We start from the raw sequence: 23734 nt of genomic DNA, 5'->3' as shown, positions 1-23734 counted from the left end.
TGCCTGCATGCAACCCTGTCTAACATGGTCTAGGCGACCCTGCTTGAGCAGGGAGGTTGGACTAGATCATCTCCAGAGGTCCCTTCCAACCTTACTGATTCTATGATTCTATGATCCAACACTGCTGCATGTGGGAAACGTTGCTCAGCCCTGATGAGCCTTAGCGCTATGTAACCTTGTAATTCATATATAGTTTTTTTTTTACTGGCCTGTTATTATTATTAAAAAAAAAAAAAAAAAAAAAAAAAAGTGGGGCTCCGGCTGCCCCCTTGCCCCCTTTCCTCCCTCCAGGCCCACAGAGGCGCAAATTCATTTGCTTCTAGCACCCACATATCCATGCTGGGAAGAGCCAAATTAGCTAAAAAAGTCTGGATGAAAGGTAAGCAATAATGAACTCTCCCTGCACATTCACTTAAAAAGGCCTGGAGCAGGAATGCTTGGGGTGTTTCTGATCGCAGTGTGCCTGAACTACAGCCCTGTTGTGCCTGTCTGCAGCATTTTCACCAGGATGTTAAAATAACCAATGTCTTTYCACCAGCTTTGTGAGTCTGTTTTTGAGATCCCACATAGCATTTGTCCTGTGCTCCTCCTAGGAGTCAAAGTTTGTTGTATAGTCTATGGAGAGAAGTAAGCACCCAAARCAGAGCTATTCTCAAGACCTGTTATTTCCTCTACATTCCCATCAGGTTTATAAAAAGTATAAGCTGTTTGTACTGTCTGAGGTCTTAACATACATAAATACTCTGTGTATCCTATGCTTGCAGTTCATTGGAAATACAGGATTATCGCCAAAGGCTTAAACAGTCTGAATGCCACTCTGACAGATCTTTTACTTATTCTGCATGTAAGTTTAACACAGTGCATGTTGCTATATTGATTGCTGCAGCGAGACTGACCTTCTCATGCACTATTCTGTCTTGTTTTATTTTTCCTGGCTGCAGAAGGGAGCAAAGCTAATTAAACAGATTACACTGGAGAACATTTGCTTGGAGACTGATTCCCCTTCTCTTGGTCCAAACAAAGATGTACAGTCAAAAATCTGAAGATTAGTCCCTACCTTTAAACTTCTTTAAAATTCTTTCCCTATATTCTCTCTAAAGTTCAYGCACTCTTAGGAGCCTTAGCACTATGTAACCGTGTAATTTATACATATCTATATAYCTATGTATCTATATATATTTACTGGCCTGTTCTTATTATATAAAAAAAGAAGAGATACAAGTAGCTTAGAAGACAGAGAAGCAATTTTTAAGTTAACACTTCAGCTTTATGTGACAGCTGCTCCAGAAATACACATGGATGAATATTTTCACAGACATCTCAAGGATCGTTGCCGTGTGCTGAGTGACTGCGGGAGCTGCTGTCCACCTTCCCTTCTCCAAGGGAYCAGGAGGAGTTGGTGCTTGGCTAGTGCAGAGCAGTTTTCTGGGCAGGCAGGCACGAAAGCAGAAGGCTCAGCTTTCCTCTAGCTCACTAAACATCTGGATGACCTATACGTTGTAATTCACAACACAAAAAAGGCCTAGATGCTCTGGGATTGTCCCACCTTAGGAGCTGCCTGTTGATTGATGGCTATGCTACCATAGTAATGGCATGGCTCATCGAGACACTAGACTTACTTTCCTCTGACAATAAAAGGGAGCAAATTTTCTTTGAGAGCTCCTAGACTTGCAGCTAATGTTGAATAGTTTAAATCCTGCCAAGAGTGCTGCAAAGACAACTGTTTGAAAGAGTCTTCGGAGAACACTTGGAGTGCTTTCCCAGCAAAGGAGCAGAAAAGAGTTCCTGTTCGTGCCTGGCTGGCTGAGTTCCTGTTAAAATGATTAATGCTGCTGGAATGTAAATGCATTATCCATAAGGCATTAACACAGCYAGGGTCTTGGGCAGGCATCTTTTATTGTTATTCAGTCTAAATGAAAAATTCCTGCTGATTTTTAGTTAGGTTGAGGTCAGCCAGCATYCTCTCTACCAGGTAGATTTAGACCTTTAAAGAACATGGCTCTCTTCCTGCTGATAACCCCTCTTCAGAGAGAAATTGGGAACTTCCAGCTGTTATTAAATATTTGTTTTTCCTTAATAACAGGAGTAGCAGCATTTCTCAAGCTTGGGTCAGCAATTTGTCTTTAAAAATACAAGCACATTTCCTTACTAAGCTCTTAATGGATCCCAAAACATGTCCCTTTCCATCTAATCTTCAAAGGACGTGCGTGCATGGACCAGGCAGGTTAGTCACAATGTATCAGCTAGTGAAGGAGAGTTGGAAAAGTTAAGTCATGTTATGGTTTCTTTTGCAGACACAGCAGAGAGTGGGAATTGTAGGCAGATGTCCTGCATCTACAGAAGTCTACATTTCAGTCAGTCACTTAGGATCCTGTTATAGTCAAAAGAGGTGATTTTTACRGAGCAATTCCTCTTACTCTATTGAGTTCTTATACACTGAGATGATAAATGGCTTGTGTTACTAGTAAAAGAGCTGCAGTTATCTCCCTGTTGTACTATTTAAGAAGAGATAAATTGCATCCTAGCAGTTCCTGTGTCTTTCCATTGGAAATAGAAAGAATCCAGATAAGCAGCTCACATGCAGCTGGCTGCATTTGGCAAGGTGAATCCTACCCAAGGTATCTGACACCATAATACTCACTGCAATTTGGCAATTTTTTTCTTAACAAATGTAGTGTGGCTCTTGTAACCACTTCTTTTCCATAGTCTTTTGAAAAGTTGGATCAATCTCATTTGGTATCTCTCACAAAACACCATTGTTGATTACCTTTTGGGAAAGAAATGAATCAGAGAAGATCAGGACTGTCTGCCAATACATTGCTCCAGTAAAAGGAGTATCAGCGGAAAGAGTTTGTGAAGTAACAACAAAAAATGCCTTGAAGCTTTTCCTCAAAGTCAAATATCATTTGAAAGAATGAATACTTGTCAAAAAGAATGAGAATGTTCCTCAAAGACAACACTTCTGCAGTTTATGSTTTTTATTACATTTGCAGGCATATGCACTTTTTTACTGCATATAAATGATCCAGAGAGAGGTAACAATTTTTCTAATATATAAATAACCTGTTCATCCCAGTAACTGAGAACCCAATAAATTTTACTTACTGTATTTATACATATGCTTATTTTTTTTGTGCACAGAAATTATTTTGTGTACATAATATTTTCCCCACTTGTTTTGGTAAGAAAGTCAAGGGTAAAATTCCATTAGGTATATCAAATTGGTATCTGACTACAAAAYGAAAACCAGATAGCAGCAGGACAGAGGTACCACATGTACATTTCTTCATCCTTTAAATTGATGAAGATATCTAAAAATGCTAATTTCTAATATTATTTACAGTACAGTAGCCTGCTAATTTATTAGTGCCCGTATTTCAACCATATATTAAAAATCAGAACTGTGATACTGCAGTCAGAGTATTCTTCTATTTTCCTGTGAATTCTTAATAATTTGAAACCAAGTCTTTGAAAACATTTGTCCTACTGTGGACAGTTATGTTCCAAAATTGAGGTGACCAGACAAATACCTGGAACCACAACCACGCTTGATTAAGAGCCTTGTATCACAAATGCTGATTCTCTGAGGRGGATTATGGCCTTTCCTTGTGGGGATAGTGGGCAAATCTTGCTGGAATGAGGACTGCATAGGAGGAAGAGGATGTTTACATTTTCCTTGTATTTTCCAWCAGCTTTTCAATCAAGAAATGTAAACATCTGACTCTTGCATACTTCCTTTGAAGCCTAGTTTGTTGGGATTTGTTTAATACCCTGCTAAAATCATTTATTTCTAGCTCAGTTTGAACTTCAGAACTTCTGTTTTGTTTTCAGAATTCTTGTTCTGAAGTCACTTTCTTAAGCTTCTGTAGTTTTCTGATTTGAATGACTCACCTAAAAGACAAGTACCCAGAGCATTCTTGCTATTTAGGTTTTCCTGTGCTGTATGAGAGATCAACTTTTGCATTGAAAAGAGACTTAATGCACTGTAAAAGAATGTTTAAATTTTTGCCTGTGAAGACTGAAAAATATGACCAAAAACACACACAAAAAAAGGAAATCTTAACTGTGTGCCTGATGTATACAACACAATTTTATTTTAGAGGAAGTGTTGGTATTTTGACAACATTCTACAATCACAGTCTTAATGAATCCTAATGAATCAGCTCCTTTGTTCCCTTCAGATTCCTCTACTTGGGCTCAAATTTTGCAAAGATAGATTGACCTGTGGGTTTTTGCAGGGGTTAGACACAATTTTGAGTATTGGAAGAAGGATGTAACTAAGAATTGAGATCACTTAAATAATCTAGCTAGGAGTGTTAGATAGTGAAATACACCTCGAAAACAGCACTCTAATGGCTAGGTTCCCTTTATTTTGTGAAGTGACTAGGATTCAAACAAAAAGACAGCTTTTGAGCGATGTTTCATCCAAAGATGGCATTATCTGCAAGATAAAATTAAAATTTGAAAATAATTATGAAAATAAGTTGCTCTTTCAATGGAATATATGTTATAGGAAGAACAGTAACTCCACTTGAAATAGGGATACTGTGTTTTCAGTTGCTTTATAATTTTCGCTAGCTTGARAATTTCAGTAAAAATTTCTGCCTGATATCTAGAGTTTTGGGCACAAGAAAATAATTACTGGGGAGTATATTAATATCAGCTGTTTTCAAGTGACTGCCTGATAAATGAGACATATCTTACCTTTTTCACTGCTTTCAGGAAAACAGAATTTTGTTAGTGTTTGCATCTACATGAGCAGTTTCTTTCTCTGTCTCTAATAGCAGTCTTCAGGGGGAGTCTAAATTCTGRCTTAGAGGGCAGATTATGAACAGATAGCAGTAGTTTTAAGTTAAACTTAAGCTGTAAGCCTTGACATCATTGCTCTGTTTTAAGCTTAATAAATTGCCCATGAAATGTAGAAATCCAAGGATGTGCACTTTAAGGGAACTCCYGCATGGGAGTTTTCTCACAAGTTAACTTTCTCTTGCTGTGCAACAATGCCCTTGGCCCTACTTCTCATACAAATGGATGTACACCTGAAGTAATGGCTGTGAAACCTGTGAAATGCAGCTGTGTAAAAAGTCAGAAGACAAGTGTTAAGGTTTTGTCTTGATGCTGTCAATTTGTTTTGCCTTTTCCTTTCCTGTTTAGGAAACTACTTCTGGAGATAAATATCCCCGAATATGAAATTGTATTGCCCTTACCTCATCAAATTCAACCTGGTTTTACTTCACCAAGATCAGTACAGTTGTGGCAGAGATGAATTTGACCTCATGTTGATCTGTTGTAAATAAACTTACTTCTTTCTGGAAAATGTCTCCTTTCYTTATGGTGAAGGGAGGTAGCTTCTGTCCAGGAACTCCTTCCATTGTCAGGCTTGGGCTCTTTTTCCCTACAGTTCTCTAATGAACTCCGATTGCTTTGAGGGAAATGTCTCCTCTGAGGTCTGAGCCAGGTTGAGTCATTTCGCCCTTCTCTCAAACATCTGGACTCCCTTGCCATGTTCAGGGCAATCAGGTGCTTTTTCGCTGCCTCAGACATTGTTTGAATAAAGGTGTCTTCCATGCAGGAGTCCTGTGCAGAAGCAAATGAAACTGTGTGCTGTACTGTCAGGCGGATAAAGGAGACGGTGCTGTCTGGTTGCTAGGGGAGTGAAACCTCAGCTGTGACTGCAACTGTAAAACATAAGATTAATCCTAATCTTACTCTGATAGCACTAACTGGCAGTAGCTCTGCCTTGTCGTATGCAATCAGTGGAGTGACAATAGGGAAAGAAACAAAGAAGCAGAAAAAAATAAAGCCTATTTCCCTCTCTTTAAGTCTATCCATTATCTTCAGACGGACTTTGATGTTATCCAAAATTCAATGGAAACATTTGGTTAAATGAAATCATATTTAAATCAATGTGTACACCTTCTTTCAAAAGAACAGGAGTTGCTTATGTCTCTAAAGCTACATTTATACCACTCAACCAAAGTGTCTTGGCCCTTGCCCTGGCCCTGAGGCCAACTGGCAGCCTGGCTACACCCGTAGTGCTAAATTCCCTAGTCYTTCCAAAGAGATGACTGCATCTGAACTACCTGGGAGGATGGGAAGGTTCCTGGCATGTGCTAAATCCTGAACTGACCATGCTGAGTGTAGGTGGCTGGGTTTCAGTGACCATGAGCTGGCACTATTTGAAAAACTAGTACAGACATGGTCTCAGGTGTGTTTTAAGCATATTTCTACCAATGTATAACACCAACAAATGTTCCTAAAGTGAAAGCAGACTGTGCTCTGTGTTCTGTGGCTTTGCTAACGTTTCTTTTGGTTTCCACTAGACTTCTCCTCGCCTTGACATCCTGTTTCTTAAAAAGGTGAAGTTGTTCTAGCAAGTGTCACTCAAATCGCAGCCAGGCAGAAGAATTCTGAAGAATTTACCCCGCATCTGACTACAAAGGAGAAAAGCAGAAATAAATCAGACTTTTTGTTGGAATTAATGAAAAAGGCAGGAAGGATCTGAATCTGATATAGCTAATTTTATTTTTAAAAAAGCAGTTTTCTGACACATACCTGTGATCTCTGAATTCAGGATTCACCTTCAGTATTCTCTAAAAATCTACGGTGCCTGCACCCATCACTGCTGATGTTCAGCTACGTACCTAGGAAAAGTAAACATAGCCAAATTAATATTCTGAAATGTGTGTTTGTGCAATTATTCATGTTGTAAATAACATCAGGAACTGTGGCTTTGATCACATGATTTTGTGAAAAATACTAACTCATAATTTATGAGGAAACTTAAGGCTCTGTTAACTATGCGTATCTACTACATACACACAAATCTGATAAGACTCTAACAGATCCATGAACACTTTGCAGTATGTTATTTGCTGAATGTACCCCAACGAATTTTCTACAGAAGCCAGTAAAATACTTCTAACATTGTTACCCAACTTAAATATTGCTACATTTTCCTAAAGCTCTTTGGAGAACAATCCACTTTTTTATTATGGTGCTGTGCTGACTACTGTGGATTATAGTCCAGGATGGGGCCYGACACATACTACTCCTGTGCAAATATGTATCAAATAGGGTTTAAGAAGAGATTTCTTACTGAAGAGCACGACACACCGGAGCACTACACACCTGTGCCACACCAAAATTCAGAGGCTGAGTGGGAAGAAGGAATGTTTTGCCAAGGCTTTGGACCCACAGCAGCAGGGGCCGAGCGGTGCCTAGCAACGCGGAGCGCCGGGAGCTGCGACCGCGACGCCAAGCCCTGGGAGCCCTGGCTGCAACGCGGAGCCCTGGCCACAACGCCGGCTCCTCTCTGCCCACCTACGTCCCATCACGCGAGTACCCTTCCCTGTGCTGCCACGGCCGAGAGCCGCTTCTGTCAACTCAGGGGAAGGCTTGCGATTTTTCATGGTGTGCTTGKAGTGGTGAGCGTGGCGCAGAGAGACAGCGCAGGAGGCTCTACGACCTCCACGGTACAAAATGGGGCAGGGAGTCGCAAGAGGGAGATGTGCTGTGGATAGGAGGTCACCGAACACGCGCCTGTAACCGCTCGGCCTTGCCTACTCGCAACACAAACCCAGAAAGTGATTATAGGAATGAGATTAAAGGAATGAGATTATGCTGCTACTCACTCTGGGATGTCGGGGGGGGGGTGTTATTGACATCGTTTTCATCTCCGTACGCTTCTCTGCCACCTGCACCGGCAGCCCTGCCAGCTCCGGTTTAAACAGGGGTTAAAGACTGTATTTACAAAACCCTTCGGCCGGCAGCTTTCCAGTGACGCACTTGGAAACGCCGCTCCGCACCTGGCCGCAGCAAGGCCCGCTCTTTTCGGAAAGCACCGCGATACGCTGCCGCGCCGCCGGCGCAGCGGCGCAGTGGGCGCGCAGGCGGGCGAGCCCGCCCCCAGGGCGGCGGCGCTGCCGCTCCCGCCCGGCGGAAGGGGGCGGGCGCCGGGCAGAGCGGTGCGGTGCGGTGCCGGCGACCTTGGCGGGAGGCGAGCGGAGGCAGAGGCGCGGAGCGAGCGCGCTCGCCGGCACCAAGCTGGGCGGGGAGACGGCCGACATGGTGGAGTCCGGGGATGGGGCAGAGGAGGAGGCGGAGGGCGAGAGAGCGGAGATGCTGGGCGCCGCGGAGCCCGCCCTGCCGCACAACGGGCTGCTCCCCGGCAAGGAGGCGGCCAACGGCGGAGGATGCGCGGCGCAGAGCGGCGGGCGGGCGGCGGAGGCCGAGGCCATGCTGCGGGCGGGCGGCGGGCGGGCGGAGACGCGCCTCTCCCGGCGGCGGCTGGCGGTGCTCGCCGTGTTCAGCTGCTACTCGCTGGTCAACGCCTTCCAGTGGATCCAGTACAGCATCCTCAGCAACGTCTTCATGCGCTTCTAYCGCGTCTCCTTCGCGCACATAGACTGGCTCTCCATGGTCTACATGGTGGCCTACGTGCCGCTGATCCTGCCCGCCACCTGGCTGCTGGACGCGCGGGGGCTGCGCCTCACGGCGCTCCTGGGCGCCGGCCTCAACGCGCTCGGCGCCTGGCTCAAGTGCGCCAGCATGGCGCCGGGCCGCTACGCCGTCACCGTGGCGGCGCAGGGCGTGTGCGCCGTGGCGCAGGTCTTCATCCTGGGGCTGCCCTCGCGCGTCGCCGCCGTCTGGTTCGGGCCCGCCGAGGTGTCCACGGCCTGCGCCGTGGCCGTGCTCGGCAACCAGGTAGGGGCGGGCGGCGGCGCCTCGGACACCCCCGTGCCCCCCCGCCGCCCGCGGCCGTTGGGGCGGCCGTTGGGGCGGCCGTTGGCTGTTTGGAAATCAGGCCCCGGGTTGGGCTGGGGTGGGGGGGAAGGCGCCGCGCAAAGAACGGGCTGGGGGCGGCATCGCTGCCGGGGGAGACGCTGGGCGAGGGGGCCAGAGGCAGCRGTGATGGGCGGGTGCGCGGGTGATGTTTCGCGGGAGGCTGTGTGTTGATAAAGTTGAATCAGCTACCTTCCACGTGCTGTTTTTGTATTTTCTTTATTTTTAATGGTGGCCTTAAATCACTGAGCACCACTAGACTGAGTCAGCTCTGTTGACTCATGAAGTTTTTCTGTAATGGTCTGGTAATTTGCTTGGGGAGCTGATAGCTGAGTCCAGTCACAGATTTCTTCAAAGGTGGGACAGATGTAGTGGAAAGGCTGGGCAAAGATAAGATGCTTTTTTTTTTTTTTTTTTTTTTTTTTTCCCCTTCTCCCTCCCTTCCCTCCAATAACCTATTCTCATCCACTGCCACAGGCCCTGCTTTCCTGTGGCAACAAATCAGTAAAATTCCTGTCAGGTTCTCCGGTGCAGGCTGAGGCCCTAGGTACAATTTGATTAAGCTAACAGAGGTTTTGTTTATCCTCTTGTGATTCTAATGATATATGTTTCTTTTTGGATTATTAGGGTTGCAGTGGTATATATTTACCATTAGGATTGCTTTTTAATTTTCTACATGTCTGTTTACAATTTTCCAGCATTTTTCAAAACAGTTCTTTTTTGGGATGAAATCTCCAACAGACAAACCAACTGTCTTAGACTCTTTTTTTTCTTTAGCAGATCAGCAAAAATCTAGCACCTGGTTCTCAGAGTTAGGCTAAAGATTCCTTTGGCAGCTAAATTGTCCACATGTGCTTCATTGTGACAGGCAGCAGTCCTCCCAGTAGCAAGGAAAGAGCTGCTGTGGTCTCAATTCTGCTGCACAGTGCCCACAGCTCTCCCAGCTGAGGAGGAAACTGGGTGTCTGAGACTGATGCTCTCTTCTGATGCTGAGATCTGGGAGATGAACTGGTGAAGGAAAAGAGGAAGAGCTCAGGAGCTGAGAGGATGGAAAGCAAGAGAAAGATGGACAAGAAAGCCAGTAGCAGAGGTGTGAATGCAATAACTTAGTTACTTACTGGAGCACATTCCCCTGCAGAGGCGAGGACTGATCTTAGAGCACCAAAGTACTCGATGGTCCTCTGCCACCTAGTAAACATCTGGGAAGCACAATGAGAAAGTGGGTTTTTATCCTTCTCTGGCAGTTGTTCTGCACAGACGATAATGACTTATTCTGCAGCTAGTCAGTCCAGTCCTCCATTAACTCAAGCTGTAGAGCTTGTGCTCTATACAGGTCTTAAGATCCTTGTCTTGCTTATGACCTGTGGAAATTGATACAGTGTTAAGCAATAGGATTTTTCTGTTTTTAATTTTTGCTTTCTTAAAAAAAAAAACCTCAAATTCTAGATTGAAAGAATAAGATGGCAAATTAGATACTTGAAAATTAAAAACCTGCTACAGTTAATGTTGTCTGTATAACCTAGTGCAGCTGCCTTCTGCATATGCGTTATGATACAGACCTCAATTGCATGTCTTGTTGTGCTTGTCTAATTGCACAAGGTGAGCTGTATTACAGAATCGGATTGTTGCAATGAATGAGGCTGTTGGTCTGCATAGTATACCCTGATATTTTGCATAACTTTGAAGCTATAGCAAACAGGGCTCTGGATTGCAGACAGGAGGGATAGAATAGTTATGAAAAATCAAATGACACCCATTGTCACTTGAAGTGCTGATCATTTGCAGCTGAAATAAGAATCGTTAGGAAATGCACCTGTCAAGGGCTGTCATGACTGATTTTTAAAAATGTTTAGCATCTCAAATTAGGCACACCAGACTTACTGGAATTCTTGATCCTTCTGATCTTAACTCCTGTGCTTCAGCTTTTCATACACAAAAAGTGAAAATGGTATTACCTGACTTTCTTGGAATATTGTTGGTACTATACTGAGTCACATGGAGAAAAATATTCCTGAAGAAAAGGAATAATTGTGTATTCAGTTCGTGATGTTTGTAAGGTTCACATACTGAAGGGGGAGGATAAAAAGAAATTAAGTCTTCAGGTGAGCACTTATACTGGGTCAATGTGATGGCCAGTGAAAAAAGTAACAAAAATTTGATAAGGCACAGAGATTACTTTGTAAACTTACTGGCACACCTCCAGTTTAAACACTTCTTGAGTACTGAGTTTGCTGCTTTTAATAGTTTTTTTTTATTATTATTTTTTCTGGAAAACATACCTGAAATAGATGTATATTTTCTAGTATAAAAAACTGTTTTGACATTTAAAAATGCAGCTTATTTTTGAAGGAAAAGCAGAGATAAATTGGAGAGAAGTTAGACTGTTGTTCCTTGACATTTTCAAATGCTTTATACGTGGAGCCAAAATTTCAGTGCCCTCCCCCTTTTTTTTGTCTTTTTTAGTGCTGTCTCTTGCTACGTTGGAATTGACTCCAAATACAAACCCACTTCTTTTTTTTTTTTTTAAAATAATTCTTCTTTCTTTCCTTAGCAATAATTGAAGTTGCAGGTTTCTTTTTTTTTAATTTTTTTAATGAAGATACTTATTTTTCTCTTGCACTTCTTTGCCTGATCAGTTCTGCAGTTTGCCTTGCACATTGGTCTTCATTTCAGTAATGGCAGGGTTGTGATGTCAGATGCAGGATTCTGATGGAAAAAAAAGAGAAGAGAATTTCTACAGGAGTAACTAGTCTTCTGTCTCATTTTTTAGTCCTTTGCTCACAGAGTGACTGATACAAGTTAATGTGCATGCATAATATTCTCCTGTGAAAATACTCTTTTGCAAAAGGAACTTCCTTAGTGCTTAGTTAAATGTGCTGCATGCTAAAGATATTATTGCAGTTTGATCTAGAAATGAAAAAATAAAAACCAGGGCTGTTGAAAACCCGATTGTGAAATGTCAATAAGAGCAAATGGTTTGTAACTAGTCTACTAAAGGAGCACTTTTCCTTCATAATTTTTGTCAATGGTGATTACAGCATAAATTCTGAATTATATGTGGTGAGGCTCTTTGCTTTTGTTGATTTATATTCTTAGGAAAATAATACTTGGTTATCTTTTCTTGTTTTACAGCTTGGCACTGCAATTGGCTTTTTGTTACCACCTGTTCTGGTTCCAAATACACCTGATGATACTGATCTAACGGCACATAATATAAGCATCATGTTCTATGGAACAGCAATAGTATCCACACTCCTGTTCTTCTTAACAGGAGTTGGTACGTAATCCATTCTTAAAATATCACGAGTATGGTGATTATAAGGAATACTTAGACCATCTTGCTTTAGGCAACCAAAATTAGCTTCATAGTTAGTTGTCTGGTATCTTCAGGCTTTCTCTGTAGCATGTCAAGAAGGTATGGTGCTTTAGTGATGAACTTGTGGTGAACTAGTCAGATATACTGGATGGTCTATATTTGTGCCTGTGTGAGAASAACAGTCCTGTTGTGACTTTGAATACACTCAAGAAAACTTTTAAACATTTAGGAAATTCTAAGTCGTTGATGTCTTTTCTTTCTTCTTCTTCTTTTTTTTTTCCCTTACAGAAGTCTGTCACAGTTTTACTCCAAAAACATGCTCACTTATGTAAGATAGATTAATTTCAGTGACTGAATTAAAGAAAGAAATCATCCTAATGATTTCCCCTTTGGAAAGAAAATTAAATATTTAAAAAACGACTAGGTGATATGATTAGTGGGTTTGGCTCTTGCTTATCTTCTAAGGAAATTTTGGGGAAAATTATTTCTCTGAATACCTTAACCAGAGAGCTTTCACATCTAAGAGGGATGCAGAGGGATTTTACCAAGAGGACCATAACCTTTAACTTCAAAGTACAAGAACACATTAGAAGACAAGAGATAGAAGTTGATACATTTTTATTTTTGCCTATAACTGAGGTTACATTGTCTCAGGTTTACTTGTGTTCACTTACCTGTTGTGTCAGGGTAAGAGACAACCAATTTACCATCTTTGTCATGCTTCACATGGAACAACCTCTCTCAGGGTGTGCAGTTCACTTAGTTTTTGGCTACTAGCCAGAAGGACATTATGCTATAATGTAAATTTCTTCTGTTGTTCTCATAATTCAGATACAGAGGTAGCCTAAATTCTGGATGCTTTGCTGGTGAAGCAAAGTTACTGGCTGTGACTTGATTTTCTGCTGAGAAAATCTAGAATGTTTTTATAAAAGTGTTAAAAACCACAAGTCTGTCTTAAGAAATCTGTCAAACTAAAACACTTTGCGTTTCAAAAGAAAATGCATTAGTCTGGTAAAGACAAACCAAAATCTTTCTTTTTTATTTTTCCCAGTGTTTGAAGAAAAGCCCAAATACCCTCCTAGTCATTCTCAAGCAGTCCTTCAAGCTATGCCTCCTGAGGATTATTCTTATAAGCAGTCAATTATTAACTTATTCAAAAATATTCCATTTGTACTTCTGCTGATCAGTTATGGTAAGTGGTGAAGTCTGGCTGTAGTCTGGTGGCATAATCCAAGTATGTGTCTAAAGCATGTTGGGTTTTAGTTGTTTTKTGTGTGTGGCTTTTTTATTTTTATTTATTTTTAACTTTGTTACTAACTTAGCAGCCTGTAGTGGAAAACGCAGCAGCATCTGAAGTATCGTTTATAGGTCTAGAGAAGAGATTTTACCTAGTAGATAGAAAGTKTTGCCCCCGACTTCACTCTTAAATATCAGAACACTAACTCTTTGTGGTAGCGAATCTGCATGGCTAGACCAGAAATGACTGAAGTGTAGCTGTGTCTAAAATTTGAAATTTGATCTGTGTATCTTAGCTGCTAAATGAAGCAGAAGACTCATGGTGAGTGAACTGATGTCACTTAATGTAACACAGGACCTACTAAGTAAGAAGAGGACTTACTGAAGAAAGTTTTTTGTTTGTTTGTTTGTTTGTTTTTTCTGGTGATTGCTTGTCTCTAGGGCTGCGAAAGATATGCCAGTCTTCCTCAGATTTGAGAAGGGGTTATACAGTGAAACTAAATGTGCATATGAAGACGTTTTATGTCAGAAGTAAATCTAGGGGGGAAAAAGAGAAATAGCCTTTGTACCTTCTACTCAGAAAAAAAGATTCATAAGTTATTTTGCCTTACTGTTAGAAGTAATTGCAGTATGAGCGATTTAAKTCAAGTTCTCAATTTCAGAGGTAGTGAATATGAGAGCTTTAGGGATATAATTTAATTCTTCTCAGTAGCCAATAATACTTTTCACGCTGCCCTTTGACAGATTGTAGGGATAGGATACTGGGATTGGAAAAATCTAAGACAATCCAGGCAAGCAGTGTTTTACTGCAGAAGTATCTAGTGGGAAATATTTATAATGCAAATGTAAATTCTACCTGACACGTGTTGAATGATGTTGAATCATCTTCTTYTGGTTTTGTAGGTATTATGACTGGGGCATTTTATTCTGTCTCCACTTTATTAAACCAGATGATAGTAACTTATTATGAGGTAAGTTTCTTGAATCTTCTTACTTTTTTTTTTTTTAACTGTACATTTGCGGAGTTACTGTGTTTTATTACTTAGGTGCTGTGTGTGCTCAGACATTAGGTTTCCTTTATATCCCTGTATGGTTTATTGCATCTTGCATCATACAGCTGTGGAGTCATAGGAATGTTTATTTGTGCTTGTGACTACCGAGAGGTCTGAACTTGACTGTGAGTGGAAGCAAGTTATTAATGAGCACTATATAAATATTTGTTGAAAGGGAGAAGAAGTGAACGCTGGGAGAATTGGCTTGACACTGGTGGTGGCAGGAATGGTGGGTTCGATTATTTGTGGTTTGTGGCTGGATTACACTAAAACATACAAGTAAGTGTGGATAGGCATGTATGGGGTTAAGGGTAGGAAAAAGTGCCATTGTGTTAGAAAAATACTGTAATGTAAGGAAAGAAGTGGACTGATGATAAAAGGCAGTAAGTCCCTGATCTTTTAGCAGCCTTGACAGAAGCAAGTTTTTGAGGCTGCAGCCAGAGCGTGAGACTCTCATGACTCTCATGTTGGTTCTTGGCCAAAAGAAATGAGAGAGGATGTACTGTGAAAAACACAAAGAGCTGAAGGGGCTTTCCATCTACTCCTGGCCCTGCAGGGAGTATAATGCTAACAAGAAAAGCCTTGTATGCCCTATGTAAGGTGGCCACTTGACCTGATTGTCTCCTTATCCAGGGGATACATAAAGGCTCAAAACATACTCTATGTTCTCTGCATTTTTTTGTTGTTGTTGTTTTTGTGAAACGGACAATTAATGGATGCTCATTTTTGGTACTCTTCCTGGGCCTTTTAATAAGCCTAACACTTGTTTTAATTCAAGGGATGGATGTCAATGGAGCAGAACTCTGTTTTGGGCTAGGAGCTCCAGGGTAGTTCATCCATGGTGTGGTGCCCCCAGAAGTGGGCAGTGCTCCAGTATGCTGCTTGCTGTAACACAAGGATGAGTTCTGGGAAAATTTCTCTCCTAGTGACTCATAGTCGATTATGCGCAAGGCCTCTAGGAACCTAATGCATGTTAATGCTAGATTGGCCTCGCTTCTGATGTGGTTTGACTTATTTGTAAGTAAAAACACATATACATGTGTTTTACTTTTTTGGAGGACAACCGTTATTCCAGATTTAATATAAATAAAACATCCAAATGAGATTTGTTTGACTTGCCTCTTATGCTAACTTTTAGCACTATTAATGTTTGATTTGACTGCTGATCTTTTGGTTTTTGTATAATAGCCTGTGCTGCAGGATGGCTGAGATGCACAGCATAGTGGAGAACTAAAATAACCTTGGGGTAATAGTATCTGAAGTGATCGTACTTTAAGAGTCTGAGAATTTCTCTTTGTCTTGAGTGAAACATCCATTGAACTAAGGGAATAAGGAGTTAGGGAAGGGGTATGTTTTCATGGAAATGCATGATATGTTTGAGTCAGAATTACATGAAGCGAATATCACAACTGCAGAATGTCAGTTACAAAGAGATAAATAATGTTTGTATGGCTTTGCCATGCTTCAGCAATGTGCCATGATCTTATGTTAACAATGTGTATATATTTTTCTTTTTGGGTTGCAGGCAAACTACTTTGATTGTTTACATTCTCTCTTTTATTGGGATGGTGGTATTTACTTTCACCCTGGATCTTGGATACCTTATAGTAGTGTTTGTGACTGGAGGAGTACTTGGGTAAGTAATTAAAAAGGACTGGAAGACCTACTGCAGTTCTGCTTACAAACAACATTTGTAGTAATGTAAAAAGCTAATGGCTGTTTTAACTAAATGAATCTACTGTATATTCTGGTTACATATTTTCAACATGTATCTATATCTTATGGTACAGATACAGTTTAATAGGTTTCACCTTCTGTTACATCAACTTAAACCTAACGTAAATTTCATTTAACATAAATCTAAAGTGAATATTATTTAAAATTTTTACTGACCTAAACAGAAGTCTGTATGTGGCCAATTTGGTTCTAATTCAAAAAGTCCACTGAAATAAAGTTAAATCTATCTTGTCTTCAGTGGACATTTGACTAGAATCTAACAGGGCAAATTTAGGAAGACTGGCTTCTGTGCATGTTGGTTAATTTGTATTTTGTTAGCCCAAGTGACCTGTTTGGTAATTTGTCAGTTCAGAAAAAAATGTATCACTGTCCTGAAAGATTCACGATCTAGAACACCCCAAAGGTGATGAGGGAGTAGTGCCCTATCTAGATAGGGCAGGCAAGGTGCTGACAGAAGCAAGTCCTGTGAGTTTCATTTCAAAAACTAACCAACCAACCTCAGCTGCATTGAGCCCCGTCCTTCCTCACATCTGTCTGTCTTCTCTGCTTCTTCCAGAGGAGCTTCTACTTGCCATTCCAGTGTCCAGCCACCTCCTCTACTGATGGTCTCTTTTGAATGCCAACATGAATGTTTAGATTGATAAGACTGATGTTCCCATATGTCTTCCATTTAATTATGCAATGGTTTGTAGAATTGTTAGGTTGATTCATATGTGTGGACAGGAATGCAGGTAGTTATGGGAAACAGGCAAGTATGTTAAAATGTATTTGTCCCAGAAGAAAGATGTATGGTTGAACTTTTGGGATGAGATCAGGGAAATGAGGCAGAACAAAGCACATTCTGAATCAGGGCTGAATTCAAGATCTGAATCCTGAATTAAGTTTTGAAAGCTGACAGTTAGTTCAGAATAACAGCTAGTTCAGAATACCGTGTATTTATGTTTTGATTTTCTTAGATGGAAGCCGCACTTGTCATCCTCTTACTTTCTTCTTTGACAGGTTTTTTATGACTGGCTATCTCCCTCTTGGGTTTGAATTTGCTGTGGAAATAACATACCCAGAGTCTGAAGGCACTTCATCAGGGCTCCTTAATGCATCAGCACAGGTTGTATCATGTAATTTCTTCAGGTGATGTAGTATTCAGTAAGACCACTCTGCTAGAATATAAGAAGTCTGTCTTAGGTTTGGCTGTGATGTCCCTACAGTATTGCTCTAGTTTTCTTATTTTTTGTTTTGTTTGTTTTCTGTAAGATGTGGTCTGAAACTCTGCAAGATAAAATGGTGAATGTTTTCTGTGTGTTATTGATGAAATGACTTATTTGTTTGTAGATATTTGGAATTATCTTTACCCTTGTTCAAGGAAAGCTCACAACAGTGTACAGTCCTCGTGCAGGAAACCTCTTCCTTTGTGCTTGGGTGTTTGTGGGCATTATCTTAACAGGTAATTAGTCAGAAATATAAGTAATGATTTATCTCTTATCTAATCATTTGGAGTTTTTTGAGATAGTGAAGTTCTGTGACACTTCTAGACATCTCAGACATTGAGGGTTTAAATGCATGGATTTCCTGTCTGGGCTGAGAACAAAAATTATTTGTAATTGGATTTTTCATTTTTTTCATTTTAAAAATACGTGCTGTGCATTCACTTTGCTTTAAGGATGATGTTGCTAATATGTGGACAACCATCTGTTTGGATGCATTTCTTAAGCAGTGTCTTGATGCAAATGTCTGTCTTCAGAGTAGAGTAGTAAATGTAAACAAATACATGTATACAGACAGTATGGAGTTTTTCAAATATGAGGAATTGCTGATGTATTCATAAATTGTGCCAGTGACACTTGACACTTTCAGCACACTTAAGTACTGGCATATGTAAAACCATCCAATTTTGCTTGAGCTACTCATGATTTAAAATTTTTTATTGTCATTTTCTGCATCTGCTTTGTGAGGAGCAAGTTCAGATTGTTCATTAGAAGACAACTGGTGCTAACTGCGTAAGAGTGAATACAGAAATTTTGAGTATATGCTGAAAGCAGCTTCTGTGTGCTTTTGCTGTACCAAACATTCTCCTTGAAAAGAATGTCATTTCCAAGTCAAGAGTCATCATTCTTTCTTTGTTTTTGTTTCAGCCTTAATAAAATCAGATTTGCGAAGACACAATGTGAATTCAGGGATTATGAATGTGGACATTAAAGCTGTAAGTACTAAATCTTTTCCCTCTATTTTATATTGTTCTTGTTGGCTTCTATTGGCACGATAATATTAACAGCAAAAGAGTAATAGCCAAGAACCTATAATATAACTGTTTCCTTTATGTACCGGAACAACAAAGTCACCTGGGATCTTACCCTCAGGTATCTCTTTCTCCCCTTAGCTCCCATGAAAAATGTAAAAGACCTTTTGCTCTCATTTATTCTGAATTTTAAGGTGCTAATACTGATCTCTGGTTTTATTTTTTGAATCTAGCTCTTTCACATTTGCAGTTAACATTGTAAATTGTGAAGCATTTTTGTGTACTGGGTTAAAAGGTCATGCTACACGCTATGTATTTTATTAAAAAGTGGTATCTCTTTAAGTCAAGTCAGGGTGTAATGAATAAAGGTTGTGCTGCAATTTTTGTACTGTATTCCATGAAATGATAGGTCCATTCTGCTGAGCACCCTCTAAATTTAAAGGGAAAGTGAGCATTATACTTTCTGCTGTTCAGGAGATTCCAACACCATCTTTCAGCAGCTTTTCCATATTATCACACTCACTACTAGAAATAAAGGTAACACTGGAAACTTTTTTCAGTCCCATAGATTTCTTGACCATCTGGATCAAGATAATGAAAACAGCTTTGTGAAGTCAAGTGTTGTAAGATCCTCTATCACATCATTCTTTGGGTGTTGCATATATAGCAGCTTCTGGCTATCTGCAATCAGGCTGTATGCTGGTAGTGTCTGCAGAAGGCTCAGAAAGTTCCAAGCTGGTGCCTTATGAGCTACTGCGAACCTGAAATGCGTACAGCGGTGTTCGCACCATATTACATTCTTTTTATCAGCTTGGGCCAGGGCTGTCCTGGGGACATACATGCTGACTGTAGGCAGTGGTCTGTGATTGTTCTCTTTCCATTATCACCTTGTTAATTAGGTTAATGTCACACAACACTATTTATGTTAACCAGCTTAAACAAAAGTGTGGAGCTCTCACCTCAACGTTATAAATAATTGAGAGCTGCCTGCGTTAGTGAGGTACAATAACAATTTGATTGAGACCTTGCTCACCAAGATTCTGCTATATTTAAATGTAATAGAGAAAAAAAAAAGTTAATCTCTATGTGAGGATCAGTATCTATACGCAGTAGATACATATTTTAGAGTAATGCCAAGAAACTCCATTCTACTTTTTCTTTTAATTGTAGAGAGAAGGGTAAACAAGGTTTTCGTTAAGTGCCGGCTCAACTAGATGTCCGTGAATACCAGCGTAGTCTAATTAATCCAATAATTACCTAGGAATTCTGAGGGTAGGAATAATATATCACTACATAACTGCTTATCTCCTGTTTGTTTGTTTATTTTACAGGTGCCAGTTGACAGTCCTGTAGAACATGAAACTTGTACTGCATTAAAAATTCAGTCAGCTTTGTGAGGCTGAAAGGTGACTTAGAAACGCACAATTTTGGCTGAACACTGAACAATACTAATTAGTGTAATCACTGAATTTGTATGTATATGAGTATTAAGATGTGTTTGTGAGATACTGATGATATTTGTGCCGTGGAAACTGTGAAGATGCCCAGTTCATATTGAATGAGACAAATGATTTACCTTCATATGGAATGCTCATCCTAGCAGTTTCCAAGTTTTGTAGYTTCACAAGTAAAGAACTGTATGAATGCTTTCTACTCCTGGGAGAAACATACATTCAGGGTGCACATGGAAGAATCTGGAATCCTAAARTACAATCATATCAGAAATACTTAATCTGTTTTTCTTTTCCAAGAAATTAAGAATTAGTTAATTTCTTATTCAGATTTTCCTAGTGCAATTGAAAAGTCAGAGAGTAGGTAGCTGCACAACTGGAGGGTATTAATACTTCCGTTTTTTAATTTTTTTTTTACTGTATCTAATGTAAAATAACTGTTCATTCTGGGAAACTTTGTTTATAGCACAATACTGAAAATAAGAGATGACTACAATCATGAATATTTCATACTGGCATCTGACATTTCTTTTGCCTTGAAACTTCTTGATAGATACCAGAACATGTATAAAAGAGAACACTTTCTTATAGATTCATCACARCATTTTGGGGGACACCTAAAAAGTTTCCTGCTAGACAAACTGAAGAATTTCTTACCAAAAGAAGGAATAAGACCTTTGATAACTCTACTATGAAGTGTTTATAGGCAATGGAAAGCTACCACTCAGATTGCCTCTACAGAATATTTTGAGTGCTTTCTCAGTTTAAGTGAGAGGAGTATGTGTTTACAAAGAGATGGTGCCTTTACTTTGTAAAGAAGATCTTTGCCTCATCTTAAGTTTAATTAGTGCTGCTGAAGAATTTCCTTTTTGCATGTTTAAACTCCTCTGAGTATTTGTGGAGTATCAGAAAATGTGCTCTATCTGTTTTGCATTTATTTGTCTGCATCATGAATTGTATCATCTATGTCTTGTGAAATTTTTGTGCTCATCAGGTAACTTAGAAGTAAATCATGTCCTGTCTGTCACAGTTTGTTTAAAGCTGTAAGATGACTGAAAAGAAAACAGTGGTGCTTTACTTTGCTGAAATATTTGTTTTTATATCATGCATCTCAGCTACAAAAGGAGTAGACTTCATTAACATTCACCTAGTATTATTACATTTATCTGAAACTAGGATGTGGGTTTCATGCAGCAGTACTTCTGAAAAGTTACTTCTGAAAATGTTGTGCTCTGTCTACACAATTACAGAATTGATAGTAATACCAGGGCCTCAGCATTATTGTATTGCTGAGAAGTCAAACTTGAGTTAGCTGACTTTCTGCAAACATTTCTTTGCAAAAAGAAAGAAAGAAAGAAAGTTCCAACAACATTTGTGAAGCTGCCCTTTAACTATGGGTGGCTTTGTCTTTGGAGAAACTGTAATAATGTGTGCCAATTTATATCTTTCTTCTCTGAGGAGATCTAGTAAATCAGTTATTGTGTTCCTGGCTCATGGTTGCTATGTATTTCCATGAGTACAAGCCTTTAGCACGACTTTATTTAGCTTTGCAGTTTTGGAGAAGTGTTTCCTAAATGTCCAGTGGAAAGTCTTTGACAATATTCTACTGCTCTCTAAATGTCTGGTACACACTGTTCAACTTCTAAGACTGATTCTCCCCCCCCCCCCCCCCCCCCAAAAAAAAAATAAAATTCCTCTCCCCACTACTGGTTTCCAGTTTCTTTGTTGTTTATAAGAAGTTGACTTCTTCCTTCTGGTGTTCAGTTCATTACTGAAAAATGCTCTATTCCTGCTGCCTCCTTGTGTTTTATGTTCTGCCAAATTACTTGGCTCCCCTCTGGAAAAGATCTAAGCAAGGTTTTTGGCATTCTAGAAGGCCTGCTGGGCCCCTGAAAAGAAAATATTCCTAATAATGAAGGCTTAATTACATCCTGGATTTAATATCCCCCCAAAGGAGTTTGAAAGCTTGAAACCTGTGAGCATATGTTTTTTTGAAAGCTATTTCCGAGCAAGGATAAAGTATATAAATACAAGGCCCAATAACAAAATAAAGAACAAACCATTTTTATTTAGGATTCCTAACATGTTTTTAAAATGCTTGTTTCTGTTGGCTAGGTTTGAAAATTTTAGGCCTGATAGCATAGTCTGGAATTTCTGTAAATGGAAGTTTTCTTCAAGTTCTTCATAGCATTTATTTTGTAGCTCCTTTATAGCATCTCTTATACTGCTGAATGGTTGTGTTTTGAGAGAAGGGAAGAACTGGGAAGAATAAATAACAAAAAAATTCAGGATAATAGAGCTTTCTTAATTACATCCTCTTGGTCGTGTTTTATGCCCGGGACACTCTGCTGTCTCTGAAACTGTCACTGGAATGTGTAATCAGAGCAGCAATCCAGTGTTGCCTAGTGAAAATTTGGTTTTTGAAAAATCCTTGGACTAACTTGTACATTTACAACCAAATGAAATTGTTCAAGCTATAAGTATTTATTACTTTAGTTTTCCATTCTGTGAATTTGTGAGATTTCCTGCATGAATGGGAATTTGTGACCTTTTTCAGTTGCTGTCTTTTTCAATACCTGTATGTACCACCTTCCTAAGCGTTATATACTACTAATGGTTGATTCGTAGACCACAAGCTAAATGGTATCATTTTATCCCATGTGACTTCCCCACCATCACTATGTGGTCTGAAGTCTGTTAAGAGAAGTGAGATTAATGAATGAAATAGGATGAACTGAACAAAAATTTTTCTGAGAAGTGTATTTATTTCTAAGACCCATGTTATTTACTGCTTGTATATTCTCTTCATGAAGACAGCAGAGATCTTAGCTGTAATTTTTGTTAGTGTCTCATTCATTGTTTTGAAAGAAAGTTTTAGAATTCGTATAAGTATTTTCTCCATGCAATATTGTACTTACATGTTTATGTGGGGGGAATCATTCCTTATTATTATATGTTCCTAGTGTTGTGTATAAAATGTAACTTGACTGAAGACAAAATTACCATTTCTGATAGCTGCTGATACAGCTGATGGTCTGAAAACGATCCATCTTTTTTTCTCAAAAGTTGTCATTTATTGTAGGGAAATTTTTTATGTGGATTATATACTGTGTCATTAATAAACATGCATGCATATGTATGTGTACTGCATCTATATGTGGTATTATGTATATTATACACAAGCATACGGGCTTACAGAGAAATTTTGTGAACGTGAGCAATTCAAGCATTAGCTTCAGTATTTGAGCTTTACCACTTTAGCATAGTGATCTTTTCCAAAGCAAAGGAGGAAAAGTCTCTGAAGAAAAGAAAGTGCTGCTAACACCTGAAGCAGAACAATCTGAAAAATGAGCTCTTTAAGGGTAGTGTAAATACTGTTGCAGTAAAGCTGCCAGCTCTAGAGAGATTATCTGGGRAGAGGAGATAGAGCAACTCGGTAGAAAGAATACAAGTGAGACATTGCAAAACATTCAGTTATGGCCCAACTTTTGCTTGTAAAACCAGAGTTGTCTTCAGACCCATGTGAGCACCCTGCACRGATTCTTTCATTTGTCCTCAAACAAACGTTCAGCATTGATTCCCAGGATGTGAGCTGGGAGCTGAGTGAGTTTGGGGAACCTGCTTCAAAAAAAGGTTTTTTACTTCCCCTTTCCACAAAATTGTGATTGGCTCTGAGCTATTTTTATATTGGAGACTCCACAAAATGAGGCTGCAGGTGTTGCAGAGCACGGGAAATGCAAGCCCTCCACTCCCCTRTGGTAGAACACCACCAGCATCTGGTCAAAGTTGTTCAGGACAGAGAGTTGAATTTTCAGATGAGCTCCTTTTTTTACTGCCAGGACTATAGGAGCATGTTGCTGTTAAAGTGTTCCTGTGAAAGCTGTAAGCTGTATCCCCAGTTAGTGTTGTAATTTAAACATTCCCA

At 40.0% G+C, this 23734-nt stretch overlaps 1 protein-coding gene and 1 long non-coding RNA gene across 2 annotated transcripts; one reads left to right on the top strand and one right to left on the bottom strand.

The window, feature by feature from the left end:
* Positions 1-5567: 5567 nt before the first annotated feature.
* Positions 5568-7655, bottom strand: LOC146598550 (uncharacterized). Its single transcript, XR_014895252.1, has 3 exons — positions 7635-7655; positions 6556-6644; positions 5568-5678 (listed from the first exon to the last, which is right to left on the bottom strand). It is a non-coding gene; the product is annotated as an uncharacterized LOC146598550 (long non-coding RNA).
* Positions 7656-7958: 303 nt separating this feature from the next.
* FLVCR1 (FLVCR choline and heme transporter 1) lies at positions 7959-22948 on the top strand. Its single transcript, XM_085300141.1, has 10 exons — positions 7959-8706; positions 11917-12061; positions 13152-13292; positions 14240-14307; positions 14564-14667; positions 15914-16024; positions 17125-17230; positions 17455-17566; positions 18255-18322; positions 19690-22948. The coding sequence occupies exons 1-10, from the start codon at positions 8068-8070 to the stop codon at positions 19753-19755; spliced, it is 1560 nt and encodes a 519-aa protein (XP_085156267.1). The 5' UTR covers positions 7959-8067; the 3' UTR covers positions 19756-22948.
* Positions 22949-23734: the final 786 nt, after the last annotated feature.

This window comes from Rhea americana, unplaced genomic scaffold (assembly GCF_003343005.1).
Source record: "Rhea americana isolate MKP2758 unplaced genomic scaffold, rheAme1 scaffold_160, whole genome shotgun sequence".
In the NCBI taxonomy this organism is placed as follows: Eukaryota; Metazoa; Chordata; class Aves; order Rheiformes; family Rheidae; genus Rhea; species Rhea americana.
The sequence above is the reverse complement of the archived record's forward strand: the minus strand, read 5'-3'. Positions and strand labels throughout refer to the sequence as shown.